Source organism: Tyto alba, unplaced genomic scaffold (assembly GCF_018691265.1).
Source record: "Tyto alba isolate M040663 unplaced genomic scaffold, T.alba_DEE_v4.0 Super-Scaffold_1000006, whole genome shotgun sequence".
In the NCBI taxonomy this organism is placed as follows: Eukaryota; Metazoa; Chordata; class Aves; order Strigiformes; family Tytonidae; genus Tyto; species Tyto alba.
In genome coordinates, this window is record NW_024881272.1 from 22310478 (window position 1) to 22323557 (window position 13080).

The window sequence follows — 13080 nt, forward strand, 5'->3', positions numbered from 1 at the left end:
ACACGGAACTGCAGGCATACTTGTCCAGATGCATCTTGTATTTGAGAGTAATGCTTTTTAAATGTCATGCCATTGGTTCAGGAAGAGAATTTACAACTCATCTTGAAAAAAATTCCTAAATTATTAATTTACTGTAGTATTTCCAGTCTTGTGAGGTTTTAAATATTTTATTGAACAGCTGTTAGTATGACATTCACAAAGACTGATAGACACACATACTTGAGTAAGTGTATACATTTTATATATTTAATAAAGATCTTGTATATTATTTATATATAAATAGTTGTTTATATATAAATAAAATATATGAAAGTATATATATGCAGGTATATAATACAGTATCTAACGTAGTGTATTATTCCTATACAAACAATACTTTAATAATATTATATGTATAGGAATGTTTGTAGGAATAATATAGACTATTTATACACATGCACGCACACATAAAAAGCCCCTTTGATAACCAAAGGGAACTGAAATTACTCTTGATTCGAAGGGATCTTACTGCAAGGCAATGGAAATAAAGACCAAGTCAAAGATAAGAAACTGAAAGTTTAATAGGTAGTGTGTCTGAGGTGCCTTCTAGAAAAGGTTTGTTTTCCCCCATGCTGTCAAAGCCCTAGGTTATTTAATATTCAAAGGAGCGATTGGTTGTATAGCGGAAGGAACAAACCTATAACTGCAAAGCCAACAGGCAAAGTGGAAAGAGATGTTGGTAACAGTGCTAGAGGCTGCAAACAGATCAAGGAGTGTGCATCGCTGAGTTAGGACGGAAGTTTAGTTGCAAGTATTGATAAAGAAATGCTAGATTGGATGGATAATAACTGGGCAAAGAAAGCTTAAGATTTCTTGGGCTTTAGAGAGATCGAGGCATCATTAGTAATTGTTTAAGTGACAAAACCGTAACAAAGTTCTTGGTTCTTATCTGCATGAGTCAGTCGGAGTACTTGTATAATAAGAACATTACTGAGTCAATTTTTAAATTTTCCTTCTATAAAACATCATGGCTTTTTGTGCAACCATCAAAATAAAACTGACAACATGATTGTATTTAGCATTCTTTGTTTCTGTGTCTGCATCAGAGACCTTGGATGGACAGAGAGAACTCAAACAAGAGAAAAGCTTGCTGAGTGTTCAGTACTGCATGTGAGTTACAAGTTTCAGTTTGCTTTTGGTATATAATATATCTCAATCTAGAAAGTGTCTTTGTAAATAAATAAAACCAAGATAAAGTTTCCTTCTCCTTTGACAAGCAAGTTGTGTGCCTCCTGCATTTTAGCCTTCACAGCTTCAGCACACTTCAGCAGTGTTACATAAGATCCCTTTCCAGAATATGCAGTCAGTCACCATCAGTTCGGGGTAGCCTTCAAAACTGTAATTTTTATGTCGTTGGGGTGCCATGGTAGAGGCCAGGAAGTTAAATAATTAGTCCAGACCATCCCTGTTCCACTCAAGATTCTGTTAGTTTATGCCCTAAAAGTCAGAGGATTTATTTTTAGAAGTCAGCTGTGTTTAATTTGGACTATTGTATTCTCTTACTGTTAATAAAGTTATTTATACTAACTTACTTTAAAAAAGCACATTCTTTCAAAAGTTACATACATGTTGCATATTAGATATCTAATATTGCTGCCAGCTGTAAGGAATTGGGTTTTACTTATTCTTCTGTTGACAAGTGATTTCCCTGGTCTTGAAAATCCTGGCTACAGAACCTCAGAAGATACAGCTTCTGAAATGTCATCGCCCGGCAGCAATTGCCCACACTTGGAATCAGTTGGTGAGATAACAAAAGAGGAATTGATACAGAAATCTCATGTGAGTTGCTGCAGTTTACTTTCTATCACAGTTAACTCTGGTCACTTATTTTAGCTACATATCTTGTCATGTATTATTAGTTATAAGATGCATGTAAGTGTTAAGCATGGGTAAAATCTGTACTGGAGGTGGTTTAAATGAAGTAATGGAAGAATTATGAACTTGATAAAACTGAAAAACTATTTTTCAGTACTTAACACTTCGAGTACCTTTACCAGCAATGTTTTCCAAAGCAAGTGATTGAATGGAAGAATTCCATTCCAAAGCAAGTGATAGAGTGGAAATATTAGTTAAAAGAGTTAGTTAGCATAACACCAAGCTTGAACTTTTCAGACACTGCCATTGTAGCAGTTAGTTATTTGGAATGTAAATGTAATAAAGTGTAACTGACTTCAAGTAGAAATGAACAAAGAAATATATCCTGAAATTTTTCTTGCATAATGGTCCACATTTTGATGGAGAAGCCACAGATTGAGAAACTGCCCCTACCCAAACTTGGATGCCAGCTAGTATTAATAAATAGAACAAAGAAAGATCTTGTAACCGTTTTTAGTAGCTGGGAGATGAAAAGGCAAACCTCTTCTGTCCATGGTGCTAAATTTATTTGAAAAGTGTAACAGTTAATTTGCTGCTGAGGGATAATAACATTCCTCTATTGTTTAATCTTTATTTGTAAACCTTTGCAGGTAGTATTGACTGTCTGCAAAGAGGAACATGCAGTTATTACAAGTTCTGTCACTTCAATTTCTTTTGATATTAAATTTATAGGAGAGTCCAATTTTGAAGGTTTTTATAATAATGTGATATATGTTTATGCTTTATTTAGAAGAATTATTTTTGGTTTAAGATGAAAACTTGGAGAGAGATCCAAGGTTTTACTAGGAAAAATATTCTGATTTTAAGATGGTAAAGCAAAACAAAAACTGGGTTGGTTATCATTACATACTTTCTTTTGTCTTAAAATTATTCAGCTGATAATGAATTTTAGAGTATTTTTTCTTGGTTTGTCTCATAGTTGTGGCTTACTGGTGAAAGTAAAGGAAATAAGACTTTGCTTTTGTGTTTAACTTTAATAGGGCACTTGTCAGGACTGTAAAGTCAGAGGACCCAACCTTTGGGCATGCTTAGAGGTAAGTTGTTCTGTTGTTCCATAGTCGGGTTCTTTCCTAGTAATCTGTAGATAAGGTTGGTAGTGTATTTTTGAGGAAACAACTATAATGAAGTTTTTAAAATTAGTTTCTTTAAGCTATTATTTAAAAGCAAAACTTCTTGTGCAGTTTTCATTTTTTTAAAATTATTTACCCTTATCAGGTACGTACTTCGTGTAATTTAAGAATAATGTGTTAAAAATGAGATTTTTTTTTTTATATGTATAAGAAGCTAGCATATTAAGGTTTCTCCTTGAGTTATGATATTTTTTAGCTCAAGATTTTTAAAAAATCTTTTCTCCAGGTTTGTAGATCTGAAAAATAATACATTATTCCTGAATTAAGTTACTTTTTATAAGCCTCTATTAGCATTTCTAGTAATAACATCTAGCAGTAAATGGTGACTTTACAGCATAAAAATACATACTCTTGACTTTTTTATTCTTAAGCAAAACAAAAAAGAAAACTTATTTTGAAACTTGTAGAAGCTTGTATAAATATTCTTCAAACTTTGTACCCATTTTGTACAGTCTTTATCCTGGATATGGTTCTTTCTTAAGTATGCTTTTGCCTTACTCTTCTTGCTCTCTACCAAAAAAAAAAAAAAAAAAAAGCTCTGAAAATGTTGCTTTTGATTGATCCTGATACCAACGGGAAAGTATGTAGCTAATATAGTTTTTAAAATGTCTCGTGAGTTCTTCAGACATACAGCTGTTGCCAGAGATTGAAATTTTGCTCTATAGACTTGACTTAATTCCTTGGCAACTGCTGTCTAAATCCTGTCAGGAAGATACCTAGGCATATATGCCAACCTTTAGATGTATGTATGAGTATTTTAAAAAACCTACTTGATTAGTTTCCTTTGAAGTGTATTATGGTAACAGTTAAGAGATCAGATTATTTTGCTCCTTCCATCAATAAGAGGTAGAAATGAAGGGGGGAAAGAAACAGTTTTTAATGTCTTTTTATTAGGTGGCTTGAAGTTTAATTATGTATAAAAATCTTCTTGAGAGTAGGAAGATGTGTTCAGGGATGCACAATCTGGCAGGTGGGGAAATGCTGTGAAGCTTAAAACAAGTTTTTTATTTCTCACTTAGAGCTCTTAAACTGTTATTGCGAAACTCAATTTCATACCAACATTTCCATAGGAGAGTTTTGTAATTGCAGTAGGACACTTAGCGTCATGCTGTGATGTATCTCCTCTTGGATGAATTGGCATCTTGCCCTCAACTTTTTCGGTAGAAAAACATGGTGAGATCCCAGCATGTTAACTATCTGTAACTTAACAAATATCTGTGATTATTTAATATAGAAAATTGACTGTGTTCAGCTGCAATTTGATCGTATAAATTAACGAGCTTAGAGAGTTATACAGCTAACATGCTGTACCCTCTTATGTGATTGTCTTGACTTATGCAAATGAGGAATTAATGAAAATTGCTTGAAGATTGGCAGCTGCAAGATTCCACACTAACTCAGCCAAATATGTTTTGCAATTAGCACAACTAAAATCAATGGTTATTTTGCATGGTATAACTACAAAGTAGTAAGTACTTAACCACATAGTGCTGGAAACTATTATTTAAAGGTGAAAAAATGAATTACTTGTCAAGTAATACTCCGATAAATAAGAACTGCAGATAGGGACATACAGGCATTTTTGTCAAAATGTGTCATGTTCCGAGGCGGTTGCAATTCAGTATTTTGGACACTGGGCTAACTTCATATTTTCTGTAACAGTCTCTACCAAATCATGAATTGTAAAAAATATCTGTGGACCTTAATCTGGATAAATATATCAAAATTGCCAAAAAACTATATTCCAAAGACATCAAATACCTTAACACTGCCCACCAGTGAGAGGAGTTGAGTTAAATCTTGCAGCATTCTTATTTGCTTTAGGTGATATTTATTTTAACATTTACTGTGCATGTCTATTCATTTGTGTAGGACTCTGCAAGTTTGAAATTTAAGTGTATTTTAAAGGGATTGGCAGTATATTCCTATTGTGTAAACCTGTTTGACACCAGTTTTTAATTCTTCATATACTTCTTCATATCTTGCTCAACAGAACAGATGTACATATGTTGGCTGTGGTGAATCCCATGTTGATCACAGTACTACCCATTCCCAGGTATGTGTCTTTGCTTCAAGTAACTAGCAGTTGAAATGGAGTTAGAGAACAATTTTTAATTGGTGAAGTCAATAACCTGTGTTAGCATAACTGTTTGGAAGTTTGATTAGCTATGATTGTTTTTCATCCATAGAAGCAGGTCTTACTAATTTAGGAGCGAGTTTGCAGTCTGTGTGCAGCTGCATAATTACTAACATAATTCTGACATTATTGTGCTCCTTAAAAGAACATGGTGCAAATTAAAACAAGAACAACAGTTGCTTATGATTTTCAAGACGGATGGACAAAAGATTTCTTCAGTACTTCATTTTATATGTAGTACTTTGCTACTTCAGTCTAACATTAGGATTGTGGCTGCCTGATGGATAAGAGGAGGGAAGTTCAATTAATGAAGAAGAGAGCTGAACAGGTGTAAGATAGGAAGTACAAATTACAAGAAACATGTGCTTTGTTTCTGCTTTATGCTGCTGTTCCAGTGGCTACAGATGAAGAACCTGTAGACTGAACTAAACATATCCTTTCGGGCTATGTCCTGATTTTGAATCCAGCTTGGTAGGAGCAGTGGAGCGTGTGTACTCTGTTCGCCGATATGCCAAGTTCTGGCAGGGTTGGGCAGCTTGTGTGCATCTATTTGGGTCTTAAACTCATTGTCTGTTCTGTGCACACACGTGTGCAAGTGAAACACTTGCCAAAATGAAACAAATGAGATACATCGTTCTCTCTTAACAAATTTGTGGGGGACAGAGGGATGGAAGTTTTATTAATATGTCACTCCAGAATTGCTGAGGTTCCGATTAAAGAAAATTCTTGCCACCAATTTGCAGTTCGTCTGTCAGAACAGAAATCTAAGGTTCCACACTGAGCAATTTTTTGTCCCTAAAAATACTAAAAAAAACCCTGGTGAATAATAAATTGAACAAATTGTATATACCAGGGTTTTAGAAGAAGTAAGCTTTATGACTGCACTTCAGCATCACTCATGATTTTTTTGGGGAATGCAGGGCCTTGAGAGGAGTGCATATTTATACAAGCCAATAGTGCATTAATATAAATCTATATAAATACTTTTTTTTTTTTTTTTTTGCCACCCATTTAAGCTGAATCACAGTTCTGAAGCCGTTACAATAGATACACGAATGAGCTGCTTGTAGTGAAATTGGGGAACAGATGGTCCCTGAATTTCTTGCCTATAATTTTTCACCTCTTGGCTTTCTACAGTAGTTTATTCCTGCTTTACATGCTGTTTTAGCAATGTTATGTATTTGCCAGGTAAAAGGAAGGGAATGGATAGTTTGCTTGCTGTCAGTGACATCCTTGTCTTGATTTTCTTGTTACTTAATTTTAATTTCTGAACAGTAAGCCCTCTTCTGTTTTGTTTTGTTTTATTTTCAGTAAAAATCTCAAACTCACTAAAATAAGAGAAGCAAGGTTGACCTAAATTAGTTTATTTCTGCTTATTCCAGTTTCTGCTGGGAAGGCTCCTTGTACTGCAAATAATCATGTTGATTTTGCCCACTTCAAGAAAATTAATAAGCTGTAGCTCTGGAGACCTGTAATTATTTATGCCGCTGAAACTGCGGAATCAAGCATATTCTCATGATTAAAATTGTCTGAAATATTTATGTCATCTGACATTTCTGTCGTTTGTAGGAGGGAAAGAGCTACTTAATGAAATGGTAGCCTACAGCTTATATTAAAAACATTGTTCTTGTACAAGGCCTTATTAAATGAGGGGAGGAGGAATTTGGGCATCCTGCAGCAGTTGTATTTTCCTAATTTGTAGCAAATCCCTCATTGTCTATACACCTGGCTGGTGCCAACATATAAGGAAGAAATACAGGAAGGATTGGTGGAAATATTTGGAGGATAATAGCAACTGTGTACACAATCTTACAGTAAGCGAAGAGGTTAAAAAAAGAAAGAAACAGCTTAGAACAACAAAAATGTTCTCCATCTGTCAAATTTATATATTGCTTCATGGTATGAAACTGCCAGCAAAAGAACTAATTGAATCTAGAATGTATCTTTTGATATGAGCACCTCTTACTGTAACAGAACTAAAAATCTTATCTTACTGTTCTGATTGTTAAATAGCTTGAATTTCCTATAGCAAACCAGCAGAAATAAACACTGCCCTGACTGTAGAGGAGGCAGCTGCCATTATGACCAATAGCAGACATTCCTGTAAAATTGGTTTGTTGTGTATTGTAACCCTTCTGACAGTAGGCTTTCTTATCTTTGTAATTACACAGAGGGATATCAGATATGACAGTGACTTAGATTCTGATTGTACCTTGTTGCTAATTTGAGTGATTTGTACTAAAAATGGGTAGTCTGTGCTAAAATTTCAGTAATTGAATTGCTATTTTAAAATATTCTAACATACATATTTGTTTCATTGTTGGAAGATGTAGAATTTTAATGCTTCTGTTCTAGCTTGCATGTAGAAATATTTAATTATTCCAAATTTCTGAATCACGGTTTTGGGTTTTGTTCTGTTTTAGGAGACAAAACACTGTCTAACTGTAAACCTTACTACTCTCCGTGTTTGGTGTTATGCCTGTAGTAAGGAAGTATTCCTGGATAGAAAATTAGGATCTCATTCTCCACTACCAAGTGCAAGACTGTCTCACCAAGCACAAGAAAACAGTGTGCAGGTATTTTTTTTAACCTAACAAAACAAACATAACTAGCTTTGCAGTAAACATTATGTCTTCTCTCAAGCAAGAGTGACTTTTTTTCCTTTCTTGTGGCTGAACTTTCTTAATTTCTATTTCTTTAAAAAGACAGTGCCCAGTTTCTGTGTTCTGTCTCTGTGTACTGCATGCTTCCTAAGAATGCTTTTTTCATCTTGTCTAATTGTTTGTAATTTACAGTAAACTGTAAGGTATAGAAAAAGCACAGGTTTAAATTTAAGGTTACAAGATTTGAATAGTTCACCTGTGCTTCCCCATCCTGTCAGCTCTTGAAAATGTTATTTACAGAACTCATTACAGTAATTGCTGGGTAACTTTCAGGAAGGGGCAGAATGCCTTACTGTGTGTTTATGGATACTTGCTCGAGATACAAATTCATTCATACAAGCACAGTACTTTTAGAGAAATATGTACAAATTGTTAACCTCATTCAGCTATTAATATAAGACACTTAAAGGGATTCCTGTAACTTAATTTCTGAGGTTTAAACATGTCTAGTTTTCAGTTTTGATAAATGCCTGAAAAGGTCTTGTTTTTTTTTTTTTTGTATGTATATGTGTGTGGGAAAATTTTTCCAGTGGAGTGGTGTATGCACAAACAGTTCTGAATAGTTAGGAATTTAACTACTATGCAAGAGTTTACTAAGGAGGCAGTAGCAACCTGTAAATACTCTATATACATGTATAATTTTGGTGTAGAATGAGAAGTATATTGTTAGATTCATGTGGAAAAATATGTATCAAACTAGAAATGAGGAGAATGCTATTAGTGTTCTATGGCAGTTAGCATTGCCAAGGAGTGTAAATATGCCAAGGAGGAAAAAATATGGCCAATACCTGGAAAGTTCATGTTGGCCAAGTAAATCACAGGCTTAAGATTGTAATGTTTTATATGATTATGACGTTGAAGAAAAGACTTTATAAAAGTGCTTAGCTGCCTAGCTCCACATTTATTACCAATTAGCATAGTAGCTGAAGAGTAAGATAATTAGGTATTAGCTAATATTGGAGACAAGTTAAAGGAAAAAATGAGCGAAGTAGATGTTATACAGGGAATTTTGAAATACGCTATTTGCTTGTCTTTTTCTTCTGCCAGCTTTGTTTAGGTTTGGTTTATTGTTTTGTTACCTTCTCCTGCTTATATTAATCTTTACTGGCATCAGTACTTTTGACTCTGATAGTCTCTTTTCTAGATGAATGTTATCTTGGAGAAAGTTGTGCTGCAATTTCTTAAGCATAATTGTTTGGCATAATGCATGTATCTGAAAAAGTGTCATTTCTTTCTTGCATATTTAATGTACTTATATAAAAATGACAGGTAACTCTCATAAAACTGACACAAGTACAGTATTTGTAAAATTGCTTTGCTTGAGGCATAGGCCTATGTAAGAGATACCATGATGCGCAGGTTGGGCAGAAAGATGGCCAACTTTTCAATGTATGTAGAGAGGAAATATCCTTTAGTATTTTCACTTCAAATTTTAGTATTTAATATAAACCTAATTTGATAATTTTCTCATAAAATGCCAGCAGCTCAACTGGAATAATATCCTTAGAATATTTTTTTTTTTAATTTCTGTTGTCCAGAAATTCTGCTGACTTGATATAAAGCTGGGTTCAGACTTCTGAACTTCTGTTCGATTATACTTAACCTGTTTTAATTTTCCAAGGAAATGTGTATAATATACAGAAAAACCAGTAGAACTTAGAAAGTTTGTCAAACATTTTGTTTAGAATTTTTATTTATGAGCTCACAAAAAGAGCTTGTCACATAATAAATGTCTGCCTGCCTAATACTTTGTTTCTCTATTTGTACGTTTTGCTTCCAACAGTTTAATTTATCTTCCTTAAATGTAGTGAGCCATCTGGTGGCATATCAAAAACATGTACACTAACTTTTGTGATGAATACTGTGTTAGCTTTTCAGTGCTGGCTTACCGTTCGTTATCTAATGGAAAGAAATACTATAACTTGCTTTGTTTTGACTCTTCAGCTGTTGTCATAAAATCATGTATTGTCACTGCTAATCTGAAAGCAAAAACATGGGGTTTTTCATAGTAAACTAATATTAGGGTAGCTGTGGAATCCCGTTATTCTCATTTTATGTGCAGTGAGATTTCAAAAAGCATTCACATAATTTTCAGTTCCTAGATCTGTTGGTGAAATTATACATAAGTTTTATTAAGAGGAAAATTGATAAATACAAGTAAATAACCTTTTTTTCTTTTTCTACTTATAAGGATTTTAAAATACCAAGTAATCCCACACTGAAGATTCCACTAGCAGCTGTATTTGATGACTTAGATATAGAAGTGGAAGAAGATGAGTTAAAGATTAGAGGTAACAAAAGAAAAACCCAGCACTTTATTGCCCTTTATTGCATGTGTATATCTCCAATTCTGTTCTTCAGTTAGTTCTCTTCTAAGTAGAACTGTTTCCTATTCTGCTCCAACCGAGTCCTCTATTTTTATTTTCACCTTTATAGCAGCAATCTTCCCTTCAGAGCAGAGGCTGGGGTGGTAAATGTAGTGCACCCATGCAAGCAGCAACAAAAATAAGCACATTGGAGTAACGTTTAGTGTAGCTGGTGTTCTAGCCACTCTGGTAAAAGTAGTTTTTTCTAAAATCTGTTCCAGTGTTTTCTCTTTTCCTAAAAGGTTTCTGATTTGAATGCTTTCTTGCGTTCTGGGTAACCCTTTCCTGAGCCTGTAGTGAAGGTTTTTGGTTTCTTGTTTTCTCCTTTACAGTAATGGATTTCATGTACTGCCAAACTTTCTGGTGTAAAAGGTTACCCCACCCTAATATTAAACTATTGTGAAGATGAAAATGAAGAGTGGATGAAACCCCAAACAGTGAAGCCTTAATATCTTATTAGATAAGAGAACATAACAATTATTATTTCTTACAAGTCTCAAATTGGTATTGATCATTTTTAAAAGGATATGTGTATTTGTTAGTAAAAATATATTTCTAACTACCATTTTCTCAGAAAAATCTGACCAGCAGATTGTTAAGCTATTGTTTTTGAGATGCCAGTGCATATTCCAAGGCAGTTTGTTTTCCATCAGTGATGATAAAAGAGTTATTCTGATTTATGGATCTCATTTCTCCTTGACTCATCTACTACACACTTTCTCTCTCCTAAGTCTGCTGGCATTGGCCAGAAAACCTTCTTTGCCCCTTCTGTTGTCTGGCACAGTCTTTCTGGATATGTCACCACCCCGCTAATTTTCCATCTGCCCTTAAATCATTAAACCATGTGTTTTATTCCCAGTTAGTTTCTCCTACCAATGTGTGTATTTGTGTATCTTCTTGTCCTACCAATATTTTTGGGAACGTAACTTGTATAGAAGTAATATACAAGTAGAATTGCATTAAAGTTCCCTGTAATATTGATGTGACTGTGTTAAGACATTTCTCAAATTTAAAGGAAAAAACTTCTTTAGCTCCATTTTAACTTTATTCTTAAAATTTATTTTGAAATGCTTTTAATGAAACAAACATTAGAATATATCTTTGCAAGAAAAGAAGTATTCAAAACTTTACTTGCAACACTGCAGGCTGGAAAACTACAGTGAGAGTATCTTTCTGATATATCTTCTGCTGTTGAAAAAATAAAATGAAAAAAAAAATTACAAAATCCTATGGCTGTTCTCACTTTCCAACTTCAGTAAGAATGATTGTCCTTTTTTGTAGCAGAAATCGGAAGAGCAGGTTCAGATGTGGGAAACAGGACTTTATTTACATTCAGACAGATAGAAGAACCTTTTAAAACTTAAAAGTGAAGTTCTGTGTATAAGAAAATTCAACTGAAGTAATCAAAGTGTTTTTCAGAAATAAAAGAATTTTCTTAGTGATTTTTGTTTTCCTGCCATTGAGTAAAATGATCTGCGTAGTTCCTGTAATTCAAGGATTGCATAGAGCTAACTGTGTTAGTTGCTGAGTATTTTAAGTTTTCCAGTCTTATTGATTCTTTGCTTATAAATTTTACTATTTTCTCATACAAAAGAAATTTTATTTTGAAATTACTTCATTAATTTAGCACTTTAGTAGCTATGAATAGCAACTACTTCAGATTAATTTTTTAAAAATTGTGATCCTATGAAAATTATTACTTGTTTAAATAGCCTCTACTCACATATTTAGAGAGCATTTTTCATGACTCCATAATCACTGAAATAATATATGTTAATTCTAACTTTTATGTGTGTGGAAAAACTCTATGTGGATATCAGCAAAGAAGGTAAACAATCTCGGCTTGAAAATAAATTCTGTGGGGAAGTCTAAACTAAGCATTCTGCCTATAAAAATAAGGGTATATAATTGGCATAGAAAAAGGTCTGATCGTAGGTAACTATAGTTCTGATTCTGAGATAATCACAAGCAGAGTAGGTTTTGAATGTTTAGCATAATCTGACTACTATCATGATTTTGAGATGAAGAACGAAATCTTCCCTGAGAAGCTTTTGGTAATACGGATAATGGTTATGAACTCAGTATAGCAACAGTTTTAATTGAATACGTAAATCTTTAAGCTCAAGTAAAACTTAAATACTTAATAAATGATAAATGTATTTTAAATAAAAATCTGCAGCTGTCATAAAGCATCAAAAGTTAGTAAGATGAAATACAGTCTACTTGTCTCGAGTGTTTTAGTCAGCAAAAATCAAAACACTTAACTATTTTTTCTAGTTGGATAAGTATTCCTTTAGGAGTTCTGTGTTTCTCTTAGTTACAGCTCTGCATTATAATTGGCATCAGAAGTGTTACATAAGTATTTTAATTAGTACATATCTTTTACAAAGTATTTTCCTTAACATGTCTTGTATTCAGTGAACAGACTTGCTGACTATTCATTGTTTTTCAGGTTTGACAGGATTAAAAAATATTGGAAACACTTGTTACATGAATGCAGCTTTACAAGCTCTTTCCAACTGGTAAGGAAAATGATTGTAAATGTCATTTTATATTTGCGTATAGATGCATTTTTTCAAAAAGGGACTTAAGGATTTTGTAGGGCTGCACTACCATGGAAGAAGACATGTATTTGTTAAATGTCAGTCTTATATACTACAAACAATTGTGTCGCTCATACGAGGAAAAAAAAAAAAAAAGTAGCATGGTGTATGGGCTACTCTGCTTTTTTCCTGTTTCGTTCTAATTCCTCACTGTCCTAAATAAAAATATGTGCAGTTCTAGAAATTAGAATAAAATCTGATAAAATCTGTTAAACCTGGGGGTTGTTTGTTTTTTTCTCTGCTACAGAAGAAATCAAAGGAAATGCA

The 13080-nt window shown here is 33.5% G+C and overlaps 1 protein-coding gene across 10 annotated transcripts in view; it reads left to right on the forward strand.

The window, feature by feature from the left end:
* The window catches only part of USP33 (ubiquitin specific peptidase 33), a 45073-nt gene that overhangs the window by 4698 nt on the left and 27295 nt on the right, over nucleotides 1–13080 (forward strand). For 5 of the 10 annotated variants that reach the window (XR_006164567.1, XM_042784299.1, XM_042784278.1 and 2 more), the window contains exons 2-8: nucleotides 1086–1149; nucleotides 1680–1818; nucleotides 2895–2948; nucleotides 5038–5100; nucleotides 7605–7757; nucleotides 10036–10135; nucleotides 12663–12732. Coding sequence is in view for 9 of the 10 variants with exons in the window: in XM_042784299.1 (XP_042640233.1) it covers nucleotides 1738–1818; nucleotides 2895–2948; nucleotides 5038–5100; nucleotides 7605–7757; nucleotides 10036–10135; nucleotides 12663–12732 (521 nt within the window). In the remaining variant the exon portion in view is untranslated. Of the gene's footprint in view, nucleotides 1–1067; nucleotides 1150–1679; nucleotides 1819–2894; nucleotides 2949–5037; nucleotides 5101–7604; nucleotides 7758–10035; nucleotides 10136–12662; nucleotides 12733–13080 lie in introns of those variants that run through there. The other 5 variants (XM_042784301.1, XM_042784305.1, XM_042784311.1 and 2 more) reach the window with 3 other exon arrangements.